The sequence below is a fragment of the Doryrhamphus excisus genome, linkage group LG16 (assembly GCF_037039965.1).
Source record: "Doryrhamphus excisus strain RoL-2023G ecotype Guam linkage group LG16, RoL_Dexc_Guam_v1.1, whole genome shotgun sequence".
In the NCBI taxonomy this organism is placed as follows: Eukaryota; Metazoa; Chordata; class Actinopteri; order Syngnathiformes; family Syngnathidae; genus Doryrhamphus; species Doryrhamphus excisus.
This window is the reverse complement of record NC_136372.1, coordinates 10715660-10729622: the sequence shown is the minus strand read 5'-3', so window position 1 is coordinate 10729622 and position 13963 is coordinate 10715660. Positions and strand designations below refer to the sequence as shown.

The following is a 13963-nucleotide window of genomic DNA, read 5'->3' as shown; positions in this document are numbered from 1 at the left end:
CGAGATAATCTCCCACGGCACGTGATGAGTTATCATACCGACAGTTTTAAATTATGTTTTGAAGAAAACTACCGTACCGACCCAATTTGATGTTACTCAGAGCCGCCTGCTACAGCAAAACATAACCACAGACCGTTTATAATATATACCGTTTATAATATATCTTAGAAAGCAGGCTTACCTTTGAATAAACCACATACAGTTGGGGGGAAGGCTGCTACTGGCCATACAGCGCCCCCGCCTGGCTGTAAAGAGGCATGTCATACAATGCACATCAGGTGCCGTGCAAGATGGATTCTTGTTGGGTTTTACTGATAGGAGGGGTCAAATTGGCATATACTATAGGGTTTTTTGGAATTACTGTATATATTGCTGTCAGGTTTAAACCCCAACACTTGTAAAACACAGCCTGTACAAAGAGAGACACAGAGAGTTGAGTTTCTTTTACTTGCAAGGAGAGTGATGGAGACTGCACAGTTACAATCCTCCTACCAACTCTGAAACAGTCTCCATTCTCCGTGCCTTTTATTCAGTTAGGAACGCCTGAGTTACATGAGATTTCAACTGCTAAGGGGAAGGGTGGTTTAACTATTCCAGTTGAAACCGGTTCTTTTGTACAACATGTTATCCATAGTGTGTGGGTATCTCCTCCTTGGCATGTGATCTTCTGGAGACACTCACACACACACACACACACACACTCTGAGGTCACATCTACTTCTGACCCGTGCAGCTATTTCCTCATCACGAGAGTGTGATAAAAACTATCTGCTGAAAGAACATTCTGTTTTTCTCTAATCATGAGGTACACCAAATGTGCAAGCGACACAGCATTAATCTTACTTTTGCGACGTGAGTGATATGAAATGTTTGTAGGTCATAAGAAAATAGGTCATAAGAATATAGTCAAAATAGAATAACTTTATGTACAATTCTTCCAACAATTGCACTTTTTTGAAAATGCAAGTTTCTTGTATCTGGTAACACGAGTCTTGAAGGACTACAGTACAGTACAGGATTTTACAGTGAATCGGACTAAAGATGTGGTAGAAGGGAAAAAATTACATGTCTACTTCAATAGGGAATTCTTGTGGCAGAAAGTTGAATTACAGGAAACATGTGACTTTTCGGAGTGTTGAGAAATTATGAGGCTGAATGTTATGGTGGTGCTTGAGCGTGGGGAAAAAAATATTAAAAAATTTCAATGTCAAACTCCAGCTACATCCACATTCCAAAAACATGCTCAGTTAATTGGTGATTCCATTGTCCATGGGTATGAATGGGAGTGTGAATGGTTTATATGTGCCCTGTGATTGGCTGGTGACCAGTCTCACCCAAAGACAGCTGGAATAGGCTCCAGCACCCCTGTGAGGATACGCGGTAGAAAATGAATGAAATGGGATTTATTTTTCAGAATATGCAGAATTCCAGGAAACAATTGGGAATGTGAAAGTAACAAGCCAAAATGTGCTGTAATCTGGAGAAAAATGTCAGGAATTTGTCTTTTTCGTTTTAAAAACGTCTCCGACTCCATTCGTAGGAGTAGTTGAATTGTCTTCTGACCTTGTTATGGATCGATCTGTGAGCTTGCTAAACTGACACATTACCGCCACCGTCTGGTCGAAAGCTGCACTATAACAGCGTCTACTGAACATACAGTAGCATAGCGGCTAGCCTAGCTCTGGTGTCCTTCAGTTGATAACCTACTAAGCAGTCCCACGGCCCTCGCGGCCCACTGGTGCGAAACTCAAGTTTTTTTTCGGCCCTGTAGGTGGCGCTTGAGGCCCAAGTATGGGCCTCGGGCGTATGGTTAATCATTGATCTACAACCTCCCCTTAATGAAACCTAAATTAAATGCCATCAGGAAAACACCATACAAAACTATGGCTGATGCAAAAAAAATTTTAATTTACAGTTTTAATTTTTCTATAAAAAAGCAGCAGAGAAAAATAAACACAAAACAGAAAGTCAGTGTGGTGAGTCATGTCTGCCGAGTGCCAACAGTTGTATTTCAATTCAGATCAACTCAAAGAGCTTCAAGACCCGAAGTGACCAACGTGTACGAGAACACAAGCTCCAAGGGCACATATGGAGCTGTGTAATACAGCTAGAACCAGGCAGTCTTTCTTCTCTCAGGCCCAGGAGTGAACACTTGCATTACGAAAACACTTAAAAGATTCACTTTGGATGTTGACATTTGGTTCAAAATAGTTTGACCTGGTAAAAGCAACAATCAGGGAGGACAGACGCGATGGCGATGGTCGCTTGACACCACACGAGGACAGAACCTACTTCACATGGCCTACTGTCACCATTATGGGACACAGAGTACAGGGTAGCTCTTATGGCATCGGCCAACATACTTAAGATTTGTTGAAATCTCAAATGTCAGCTTGTCCAGAAGACAGACCCTCTTAACTCGGAGTGCGGCTTACGAGTTTGGGTTTAATACTAGTTAGTTTAAAGTCTGAACACAACTTGGGCTGCAACAGCTTTCTACAAAGAAAACCCAACAACCCACACGGCTACAGCTTTAACACAGTCCAAAGAAAGAGGGCAGTTTACAATGTGACTCTATGCAGAAATGTCATGGGGAGTTGTTTGTGTCTAAGGGTCTTGCATGTGCAAAGAACAAGAAGACAAAGTGAACCCATGAAGATGGTCACAAACACGTTGACTACTGCACAATGAGTCCTACTGCTGTCTCACTCCCCCCCAAAATTTGGAAAAACCTTAAATATGATTACTATGAGCAAGAAATTGACAAAAAAAAACATTAAAATGTTGCTGCAGGGGAGCATTAACGGTTTCAACACTCCAAGTCGGCCTTTAAAGACAAACTATACATAGGGAGCTGGCACGGCCTCTAACGCATCCTGTACTCCGACGTCTTTGACACCTCACACAGTTGACCCTTGAAGTCGATGTCGACAGTGAAGTCCAGGTCTCTCTGCGGAAAACATCCACATCAAGTAGTAAAATTAGTAGTTACCCTTACAATATACATGTGACATACTGTGTTACCCAGACAGTAATTTGTTGACCTATGTTCTGGAAGATTACGTGCAGCTAGAGGTTCTACTAGAAACTAGACAGTGCTTTCACTTTTACTTGTGACTTTCAGAGGAGAAAAGTAGAATAGATGAGAGAATTTGGAAACATTTTCCTCCATTTGTGAATAGTCATTTTCTTTACATTCTTCTACAATGACAAAGCTTTCATGCAGGCTGAAGTTGTTCTTCCAGAGGATTACAATAACTAGGGAAAAACTCATCTGAGCACAGACCTCCACTAAGCGCCAGTTCCCCCTTATGGTCATTTACTATATGGATATTAGTCCTTCATTTACTTATCTGCATATTTAGATTCTGTGACCATGAAAACATCATGGAAGAGTTTGAATGACTTAGAGAATGTTAACAGAGTGTTTATAAGTGTCTGCCTCTGACAAAAGCTAAAAATGTTAGTATAATTGTTAGCATGCTAACACCTAACATGCCTGCGCAATGTACCGGGAAGGTTGAATGCCTGAACAAGTGCTCTGACCATTTTGTTTGGGGTGTTATATATAGAAATGCCAAAAAAGGTTCAATCGCAAAATATATCAAAGAATCCCTGAAAAAAGATGATTCAGAGAGTAATCCAGATCAGTCCCAAAATTGAATCAGTTCCCACAATCGCCGTGCTGTGCTTGCACTTTGCAGAGGTAAAAAAAAAAAAAAAAAAAAGGGGGTCTACTTGCAGTATCTATCATGAGAGCACCTTTAAAAAAGGACTGTTTCCGCCATCAAGGATGATGTATTGAAATATACATGCTACAATCAGCTAATACAAATCAGCTTTCCTTAAAAATCTTCATCGTCTTGGCCGTTTGGGCAGGTGACACTTACATTGTTTTTGACGTTTGGCTTCATGCTGATGGTGCCCAAGATCTCTTCCCCAGTCTTGACAGTCAGGTAATCGTCCAAGTAGAAGACGGTCTGCTTCCAGTGAGTGTAGGGGGATTCTGGGCCTGGGTGGGGACAAGTTTAATTCAAGTGGCTGTTCTAAACCGATCCTGTGATAGAAAATGACGTATGGATGGGATTGTCATGGGAGGTGTAGATGGCGACCCCCCCCCCCCCAACAGACAAAGGGTGGTTGTAGCTGTGGCCTGTTCCAGGCATCCGTCATTTTTCCATTATTAGGGATGTCATCTTACACAAAATATAGGACTGGACAAAGTTTATTTTTACTTTATAGAGTAAAAAAAAAAAGTAAATACATTTTGAAGTGTTTAATAACTTTGCATGCATGACCTTAGCATGCTTTTAAATTTTTTTCTCCACAAATTGAAAAAAAAAAATAAAAAACATTTAAATAATGACTGCATTTGGAGCGGCTACTAATCATTTGTTGGCATAGTTATGTAAAGACACATGTAAAAGAGATTGCCGTTTGATTAGCTTATGTTTCCGGCAAAACAACTATACTTCCGATGATGCTTAGAATGGCATGACAGGCCTTTTGTATCGAGTTGTGGACTCCTATAGCGCAGCTACACAATAACCCGCACAGAAAGCTTTCTAGATTTTCCAGAACTTGCACCTATTCCAGCTGTATTTCCTTGATTTCCCCAACCATCTTATGGGATGGCTGGACCCCTGCAACGGCTTCTTACATTCTTGATTTAGTTTGAAGTTTTCATAAATTTGTTTCACTGTGTTCACAACAATTTGCTCACCAAGCTGGTCTGATATGCCTCTGCAGACTATTTGGTTAGGAAGAAGGAATTTGGTGACTGCAAACTTACTGGTGGAAAAGCCGGTCCTCTTGTGACAGCGGGTGAACTCAATGTTGAAGTAGGTAACGAGCGCATGGATGTAGTCATTCTTCTTCACTTGCAGGCAGAAGGGTGACGTAAACGTCAAATCATCTGGCTTCACAGTGTAGATGTCCACCTCCTGTCAAAGACATAAGACTAGTCATTGGACTCTGATGTCCAGTCAAGAGTCCACACTACCAGCAAACCAGACCTTCCCAGATAGTTTCACTTATTCGTTACACACCTTGATGAGGCAGGCGCTTGTGACCAGCTGCTTGGGGTCCACCACATCAACGAGAGGTTCCTTAATTGCCACCTCCTTGATGCATGACATGTCAAATCCATACACATTCTCCCACCCTGTAACATAAGGAATAAAACATGATGGGACAGTCCATACACATTCTGATTACTGCCATACTTTGTTCTCTCCATAGTTTCACATTCCTCTGTAATTCAATCATAGGCCAAACTGTGGCTGTGAAACACTAAGGGGGTGTGGGTTTCTCAACAAGGCAGCTAACTGCTAGTCAAATAGATAACGGCCTTCTACAGTACTTAATATGTGCTCAGTAATATTTCAATGTGTTTAAATAACATCTGCTTTGGCTGTTATTGTGGTGCTTCAAAGCACTCAAATCTCAAACTTCTTTCAACTATCAAGTAAAGGCTACTCAAGAAATGAAGTAAATACAGTCTGGTGGCTTGCTTTGACAAACATTTTACCTCTTGTTTTTCCCTGCTTACCAAAACGTAATTTCATAAACTGGAGTTTTATTCCAATATTGATACATTAATGACTTATGACAGTCTGGTGCAAGTAGACTTGGATACCTGATTGCCCTTGCTCAAAGAAATTATAATGGGACTGGGATCACAGCTTACCACAAATCCTACACAGCAGGTATGTCAGACAAGATGCAGCAGGAGGGATCACTGCTGCCAACTTAGCAACATTGTCGCTATAGTTGGTGAGTAATCAGACCTGGAATGCCCTTTAACTTAACGACAAATTTGATATTTTTTCAGGGTATCAAAAGATGAGATGTCTCTTGTGATTTAGGCAGTGTAAAGGCAGAGACGTGCATATCCATGTTAAAGGACACTTGCAGTTCATCTTCTGTGATGGACTTATTAAGCAGTGGAAACGTCATGTATAGGTTTCACTTTTTAGACTTAGAACTGGTGAGTTCAGAGAAAGTGCCAAATGTTACTTTGACAAAAAACAATCAATGAAACAAAAAAGAAATTGAGATTGCCAACAGAGACTGACACAAAAGCACATCGCTCTTCTCAATGAGCAGCGGGTTGTGCTGTTGGCGCCTACCCCACCCCAATGGTGGCCGTGGCCAACCCACTGGTGTCAACTTATTCTCATAAAGTATTTCATTTTTAAATGTTCATGCATTTGGACATACTACTTCATACGAAAGTGATTGACCATTGTTACTAATGACAAAAACAAACATGGACGACTCATTCGGCAAAGTTGAAACAGGTGCCCAACTACTCACAGTGGATTTTGTAGTCCTTGTACTGCCTGTCCTCAATGGCAGTCACGTAAAGAGTTGCCCTATCTGGGAAAATGAGTCCATCTGGCTTCTGTTATGGCAGTAGACAAAGAGGAAGGGGAGAGAGACAGTAAGTCAGCTGGAGTGACAGAGCATCAAGTGATACAATTGAAATGAACAAAAAATCTAACTGAGTTACAAATCATTTGGGAGGCCAACAAGTGCAATGGACTGCAGATTTAGCAGTATTCAGACACAGGGTCATACATACCAGCCATTTGTCCCTGGCATAGATGACTGTATTGAGCATGGACTCGTAGAAGAGGCAGTAGCCCATCCACTCGGATATGATAATATCTACTCCATCCACAGGAAGGTCTACCTCTTCCACCTTTCCTTTAATGATGGTCACCACTGAAGATTTAAAAACACACAATTTAATTTCCCCCTTTGGAATTGTCAATGGAACATTAGGGTGTTAATCTTTCACTCACCATCATCCAGCTTGTTGGCCTTCACTATTTTCACAGCGTAGTCCGAGATGCTGCTGCACTCAATCTATATAGAAATATACAAAGGAGAGTGTTCCAAAGTTATGGTGCCGTGGATGCCAGCAATTATGTCGTGTCAGATAACTTTACCCCGATAACTTTCTTGGCTCCAGCCTTAGCAGCAAACATACAGAGGATGCCTGTCCCACTGCCCACATCCAGCACCACCTTGTCTTTAAAGAGATGCTTGTTGTGGAACATTGAGTTGCGGTAGGTCAGAGTCCGGACCTCATCTTTCAGCATCTCCTACAACATTGGGACGGGGATACCAGAAGGCTTAATATATCCTGTGACAAAAGGGGGCAGCTGCACTTGTACATAAAGAAGTTTTTCATTTTTTACCTCATGGATGCCAAAGTGAGCATATGAGTCAAAGTAATAATCCTTTGATGTCATGTCTTCAGCAGCAGGCTTTGCTGAGCTCTCTCCCTGAGAAACCTCAACAAAAAGATGCACAATTACAATCCACCTCAACCACAAACCATTTCAAATTGTGTAGTGGTAGATTGTTAAAAGGCTGTATTTACACATATTTTATGCCATTATTAGTTAATGTTTAATATACTTGGAGAACATTCAGCTGTATTATCGCCGATCTAGTATAAAAAATTATTAAAAATGAGCTACTCAGTTTAAATTTCTTGGTCCATATTGGCATGGTGAAAACCAAAAGAATGATTAGACTGATTTTGTCAGGAAAACATGTTCCACATTTTCTGTTCTTTTGTAATCAGCGGTAGAACATAGGTAAGTTTCATCGGTTCTCAAAAAGGGAGAAAGGGCTTTTCGCTCTTCCCACCAATAATGTTAACAGTGGGAATCCACTGTACATCAAACACCTTCATCTCAGTGGTATATGGATGGTTCGAATAAAATGCGACGTACGATCAATCTTATCATCCATACATGTGATAAGTTTGTTTAATCGCAATATCAATGTTGAGATATGTTACAAATACATAGTTACATACGGTATGCAATGTATAGCGTTAACAAAGGATGGCGCACATGGTAAAAGTACTGCGATGTGTTCTTGGCCTTCTCTTGGTTATGACCACAGATATCGACTAAAACGGCGCGTTATAAGGTAAAAAAATAGGAACAGCCATCTCATTAACGTGTCTTTATTTTAGGGACAGCGCATTTATAGTTCGGTAAACTGCTACAATGGGGTCAGTGCGGTTAATTTAGTCATCAATGAACGTTACTGGATTAAAAAAGGCTACCAAATATTACACGCAATCCTAAAAAAATAAAACACGTTGCATGACATACTTGAGCCACAAAGTACCGCATTTTATAACATCGTACGCAGAAGAATGACTCAACATACATGACTGACGCTAACTAGCTAATAAGCTAACATGCTGGTTCCCACGCGGTCTTGAATGAAGCTACCAAACGCAAAAGCGGGTTTAGTTGAAATAATGCCCCATTCTCATCAAGGAATTTGACTATAAGGCGGGTCAAATATCACTACGAAAGCTTATATTTGTCGAACATTTTGGTTTGAAGCCGAGCTAAAATGGATGAATCAGTTGATGCGTAATGTGGTCACAAAACACCCAAGCGCGACAATAAAAACGACTATTTGCGCCGAGTAAGATATGGCTTTAAATAATTTTTAAAACCCTACATAATGCGTATATAGTAATATTTTCGGTTTTAATGATACTAATAACCATACCTCCATCCTCTCTGCTGGGGCCGCCATTTCGATCCGTCTCCTTACTGCGCGAGCTCCAACAGAGTTCAGCTTCCCTGCGCCGCCAAAGAAAGTCTAATTCCGCTCTTCTTCGTACCTTGCATCTTGAGTAGGACTGTCACAACGTATGTGTGTTACGCGATCGCCCCCTACAGTTGGAAAAATTAACGGCAGAAGGTCATGAATGGGTGTAGACGACAAGGATCACCTTGTGTGCTTTTCTATTGTTGGTATGCAACTCGCTTTAAGCATTTTAATGAAATCACGAATGGTTTTGGTTTATTTTGAACATGGTTAAAGTGAAGTACATCCCATGTTTACATTTACACAATTCAACATGTCCGAAAAGGAGTAGGAAGATACAAGACATAGTAAATCCTAAACCTTCTCCATCTCTCAGGGGTCACTGATAATTTGTACACGTTTTGTATTCAATATGAACCAATTCTCCATATTTTAATAGTAAAAACTGCCTATTTTCAAAGAAAAAATACATATATTAAAATTTTGAATGCTGAATTGACCCACGGCCATCTTTGCATGTTCTCCCCGTCCATGCGTGGGTTTTCTCCGGGTACTCTGGCTCGCTCCCATATTCCAAAAACATGCTAGTTTAATTGGCGACTCCAAATTGTCCACATTGAATGTAAATGTGAATGGTTGTTTGTCTATATGTGCCCTGTAATTTGCTGGCGACCAGTCCAGGGTGTACCCCGCCTCTCGCCCGAAGACAGCTGGGATAGTCTCCAGCACCCACGCAACGTATACACATACATGTGTATATATATATATGTGTGTGTGTATATATATATACAGTGCATCCGGAAAGTATTCACAGCAGCCGTTCGCCGTGTTTTTTTTTGGTATTGAAATCCTTAAGCAAAGATTGATTTAAGCTGCTTTTGTATCGATATAAGCAGACCAAATTGGCTGGCGGGAGATTAAAAGGGCATCGTAGTTACCGGATTATCATAATAACCGTGTATCGTACTAACGGAACTAATTATATCATAAAAGACTAGAAATTTGCCGGGAAATGAAAATAGTATCGTAATAAGCAGTAATTCATTATAACCGATATCAATATAACGAGACTTTACTGTATATATATATATATATATATATATATATATATATATACGTATATACATATATATATATATATACAGTGCATCCGGAAAGTATTCACAGCGCTTCACTTTTTCTACATTTTGTCATGTTACAGCCTCATTCCATATTGTATTAAATTAATCTCTTACCTCAAAATTCTACACAAAATACTCCATTATGACAATGTGAAAAAAGGTTTTTTTTGACATGTTTTGAATTTATTAAAAATAGAAAACAAAAAAATCACATTTACATAAGTATTCACAGCCTTTGCCATGAAGCTCAAAATTGAGCTCAGGTGCATCTTTTTTCCACTGATCATCCTTGAGATCTTTCTACAGCTTAATTGGAGTCCACCTGCAGTAAATTCAGCTGATTGGACATGATTTGGAAATATAATGTATGGTAGAGTGGCCAGACGAAAGCCATCAGACCAGAGAATTTTGTTTCTCATGGTCTGAGAGTCATTCAGGTGCTTTTTGGCAAATTCCATATGGGCTGCCATGTTCCTTTTACTAAGGAGTGGCTTTCGTCTGGCCACTCTACCATACAGGCCTGATTGGTGGATTGCTGCAGAGATGGTTGTCCTTCTGGAAGGCTCTCCTCTCTCCACAGAGGAACGCTGGAGCTCTGACAGAGTGACCATCGGGGCCTTGGTCACCTCCCTGACTAAGGCCCTTCTTCCCCGATTGCTCAGTTTAGAAGGCCGGCCAGCTCTAGGAAGAGTCCTGGTGGTTCCAAACGTCTTCCATTTACGAATAATGGAGGCCACTGTGCTCATTGGGACCTTCAAAGCAGCAGAAATTTTTCTGTATCCTTCCCCAGATTTGTGCCTCAAGACAATCCTGTCTCGCAGGTCTACAGACAGTTCTTTTGACTTCATGCTTGGTGTTTGTGCTCTGACATGCACAGTCAACTGTGGGACCTTATATAGACAGTTATTATATTTCCAAATCATGTCCAATCAACTGAATTTACTGCAGGTGGACTCCAATTAAGCTGTAGAAAGATCTCAAGGATGATCAGTGGAAAAAGATGCACCTGAGCTCAATTTTGAGCTTCATGGCAAAGGCTGTGAATACTTATGTAAATGTGATTTTTTTGTTTTCTACTTTTAATAAATTCAAAAAAAGTAAAAAAAAAACTTTTTCACATTGTCATAATGGAGTATTTTGTGTAGAATTTTAAGGTAAGAGATTAATTTAATACAATTTGGAATGAGGCTGTAACATGACAAAATGTAGAAAAAGTGAAGCGCTGTGAATACTTTCCGGATGCACTGTATATATATATATGTATATGTATATACTATATATATATGTATATATACAGTAAAGTCTCATTATATTGATATCGGTTATAACGAATTACTACTTATTACGATACTATTTTCATTTCCCGGCAAATTTCTAGTCTTTTATGATATAATTAGTTCCGTTAGTACGATACCCGGTTATTATGATAATCCGGTAACTACGATGCCCTTTTCATCTCCCACCAGTCAATTTGGTCTGCTTATATCGATACAAAAGCAGCTTAAATCAATCTTTGCTTAAGGATTTCAATACCAAAAAAGAACACGGCGAACGGCTGCTTCCAGTCAACTTTATTTTTCACACTTCCACCACCAGAGTGCAGCACACACACCGATTCCCGCACTTCCTGGTTCACAGGTCATGCTCAACCCCCACATAGCTGGCCAAACACATGCCTGCAACAGAAGAACCAACTGACATAGCATACACACCTATTCCAATGAAGACACAAGCGTACAAATACATATATTTAATTGTGTTGTATTCAGATATCTTTTTATCGCTTGCAATAATCACTGTTTTTCATATGTACATGCTGGCGTTCGTGGTTTCTCTCGTGTGTATAGATTCTATACAGGCATGTGTTTGGCCAGCTATGTGGGGCGGGTTGAGCATGACCTGTGAACCAGGAAGTGCGGGAATCGGTGTGTGTGCTCTGGTGGTGGAAGTGTGAAAAATAAAGTTGACTGGAAGCAGCCGTTCGCCGTGTTCTTTTTTGGTATTGAAATCCTTAAGCAAAGATTGATTTAAGCTGCTCGACATTGTTCTATACTATAGAACAATGTCGAGTGCATTATTGCCCACTTTAAATGCAGTTCGGCGCAGGATCGGATATATGGATAGTCCGGTTATATCGGTATTTTTTCAGACTCCCGAGAATATCGATATAACGAGACTTTAATGTATATATATATATATACGTATCTATTACTGCAGTGATTTTCAACCACTGTGCCACGGCACACTAGTGTACCTTGAGAAACCGTCAGGTGTGCCGTGAGGAATTATCCAATATCACTTTTTATAATTAACATTTATTAATCATCATTTGCAAATATTATGTCAATAGCCATTATGTCAATAGTATACATGAACCCAAATATTCCAATTGCATTTGGTTTATTTGCTCAAACGGAAAGAATTGAACAGGGATGGAATATTCCTTTAACCAATCCGATTGAGGTATCTTGTACCCGCTCAAACGGAAAGTTGTCAGGGTGCCTTCTTCTTCGTAGTGTTTTTCTTCTTCTGTTGTTTATTGGCGGTTGGCAAGCAGCTTTCGTGTGCATTAACGCCATCTGTGAAACAGAATCTAAACCCTTCTATACGCCATTCACAAGTGCAGTTTTATTACAAAAGAAAATATATATCTATATAAAACATGTCCTGAGTTTAATTATAAAATATTAGCAAGATTGAATTTGATCTTTTCCTGTTTAAATTTATCCCGGGTGCGTTCTTTCAGCGCATGCTCAGATATGACGTAACACGCAGATCCAGACGTTCTTCACTTTAAAAAATGGAGGCCAGCAATCGGCACTGGACTAAGCAAAGTTTGTTTTTGATTCAAACTAAATTTCAAGACTGGACAGACGAAAAACTGGCAATACGGAGTTATTCCAACAAGTGAAAGAAAAACTTGGGGAAGCCGGTATCACGTGATATTGATGTTTACGTTTTACTGGGCATGCCCTATTGACTATTCTGGTTGATTTTCACGGTGCATGTAGACAAGAGATTGGAATATTCCTTTCTATGGATACCATTGTTTCCCGAAAGGTCATTCGGAAAGAGAAAAAGTCGTCATGTAAAAACGTGGCTACTGTCGAGTGTCTGTGGTGTAAAGACTGGCAGAGCAATGTAATATTGGTCCGTGTGGCAACACCTACCTTGTTCCTCTGATAGACTTATTGATGCACGTGTGAGGTCGGGGTGACATTTTGTAACATTTTTGGTTAGTGGTGTGCCACAAGATTTTTCCAATGTAAAAAACGTGCCGTGGCTCAAAAAAGGTTGAAAAACACTGTATTACTGTATGTATAAAAGCCTTTTTACTGTAGTGACAAAATCAATGAATGAACTTTTGCTCTGTTTTGTTGCAGTTATTTTTGTGATGTTCATCTTTATGCACCGAGCTATACATACAGTATAGTATGTATACAGTATACAGTTTCTTCCCGTTTGCTGTCAGCCTCATCAACAAGGTCTGGAACCCCACCTGACACTCTGCACACCCCACCTCTGCTTCATCCTGCCACTTTGACACTTTCAATATATGTGTTAAATTAACGCCCAGTTTGGACTTTTAGGAAAAACAATCAGACTGCACTTCCAGAATAACAAACAAAAAACAGACTGTGTACATATACTGTTTATTTTGTATATTTTGTATTTTTCATTCTTTTTTAATATATGTGTCTGCACCTACTTCACCAAAACAATTTCCTAGTATGTGTTTGATCATACCTGGCAATAAACCCTTTTCTGATTCTGATTCTATACATACACAGTTGCAGCTGGCTCCTCTCAAGAAGCAGGAGTGTCGACTCCCCTAGAGAAAAAAATCCCCACTCATGTACCTTCCCACACTGATTATGTATGCCTGTACGTGTCTTTCTTCAGCATTCACTTTCATGAAAGCAGAGAGCAGCTGGATTGTTTCCTTTCTCTGCCACTGTCTTATGTAGGAGGTCCTAATAAATAGACAAAAGACAACTCAGAAAACGTGTAGACCATCTTTATTGACAGAAAAAATGCCAAAACATTACAAAATCCAAAATATCTAAATTGACCCTTGCATCCTTTGTCCTTCATCTGTAAAAGGTTATAAAGCCACTTCTAAAGCTTTGGGACTCCAGTAAACCACAGTGAGAGCCATTATCCACAAGTGGCCCTTCCCAGGGGTGGCCGGCCAACCAAAATGACCCCAAGAGCGCAGTGATGACTCATCCAAGTGGTCACAAAAG

General features: G+C 40.1%; 1 protein-coding gene across 2 annotated transcripts; it reads right to left on the bottom strand.

Moving 5' to 3' along the window:
- Positions 1-1886: 1886 nt before the first annotated feature.
- On the bottom strand, positions 1887-8698 carry prmt1 (protein arginine methyltransferase 1). Of its 2 annotated transcripts, none has more exons than XM_058049085.2 (10): positions 8554-8698; positions 7209-7304; positions 6957-7112; positions 6810-6873; positions 6587-6729; positions 6319-6406; positions 5049-5164; positions 4793-4943; positions 3891-4012; positions 1887-2950 (listed from the first exon to the last, which is right to left on the bottom strand). In XM_058049085.2, the coding sequence occupies exons 1-10, from the start codon at positions 8578-8580 to the stop codon at positions 2867-2869; spliced, it is 1047 nt and encodes a 348-aa protein (XP_057905068.1). In that variant the 5' UTR covers positions 8581-8698; the 3' UTR covers positions 1887-2866. The 2 variants fall into 2 exon arrangements, with proteins under 2 accessions (XP_057905068.1, XP_057905071.1); XM_058049088.2 differs by having other exon boundaries at positions 7209-7295; positions 8554-8686.
- Positions 8699-13963: the final 5265 nt, after the last annotated feature.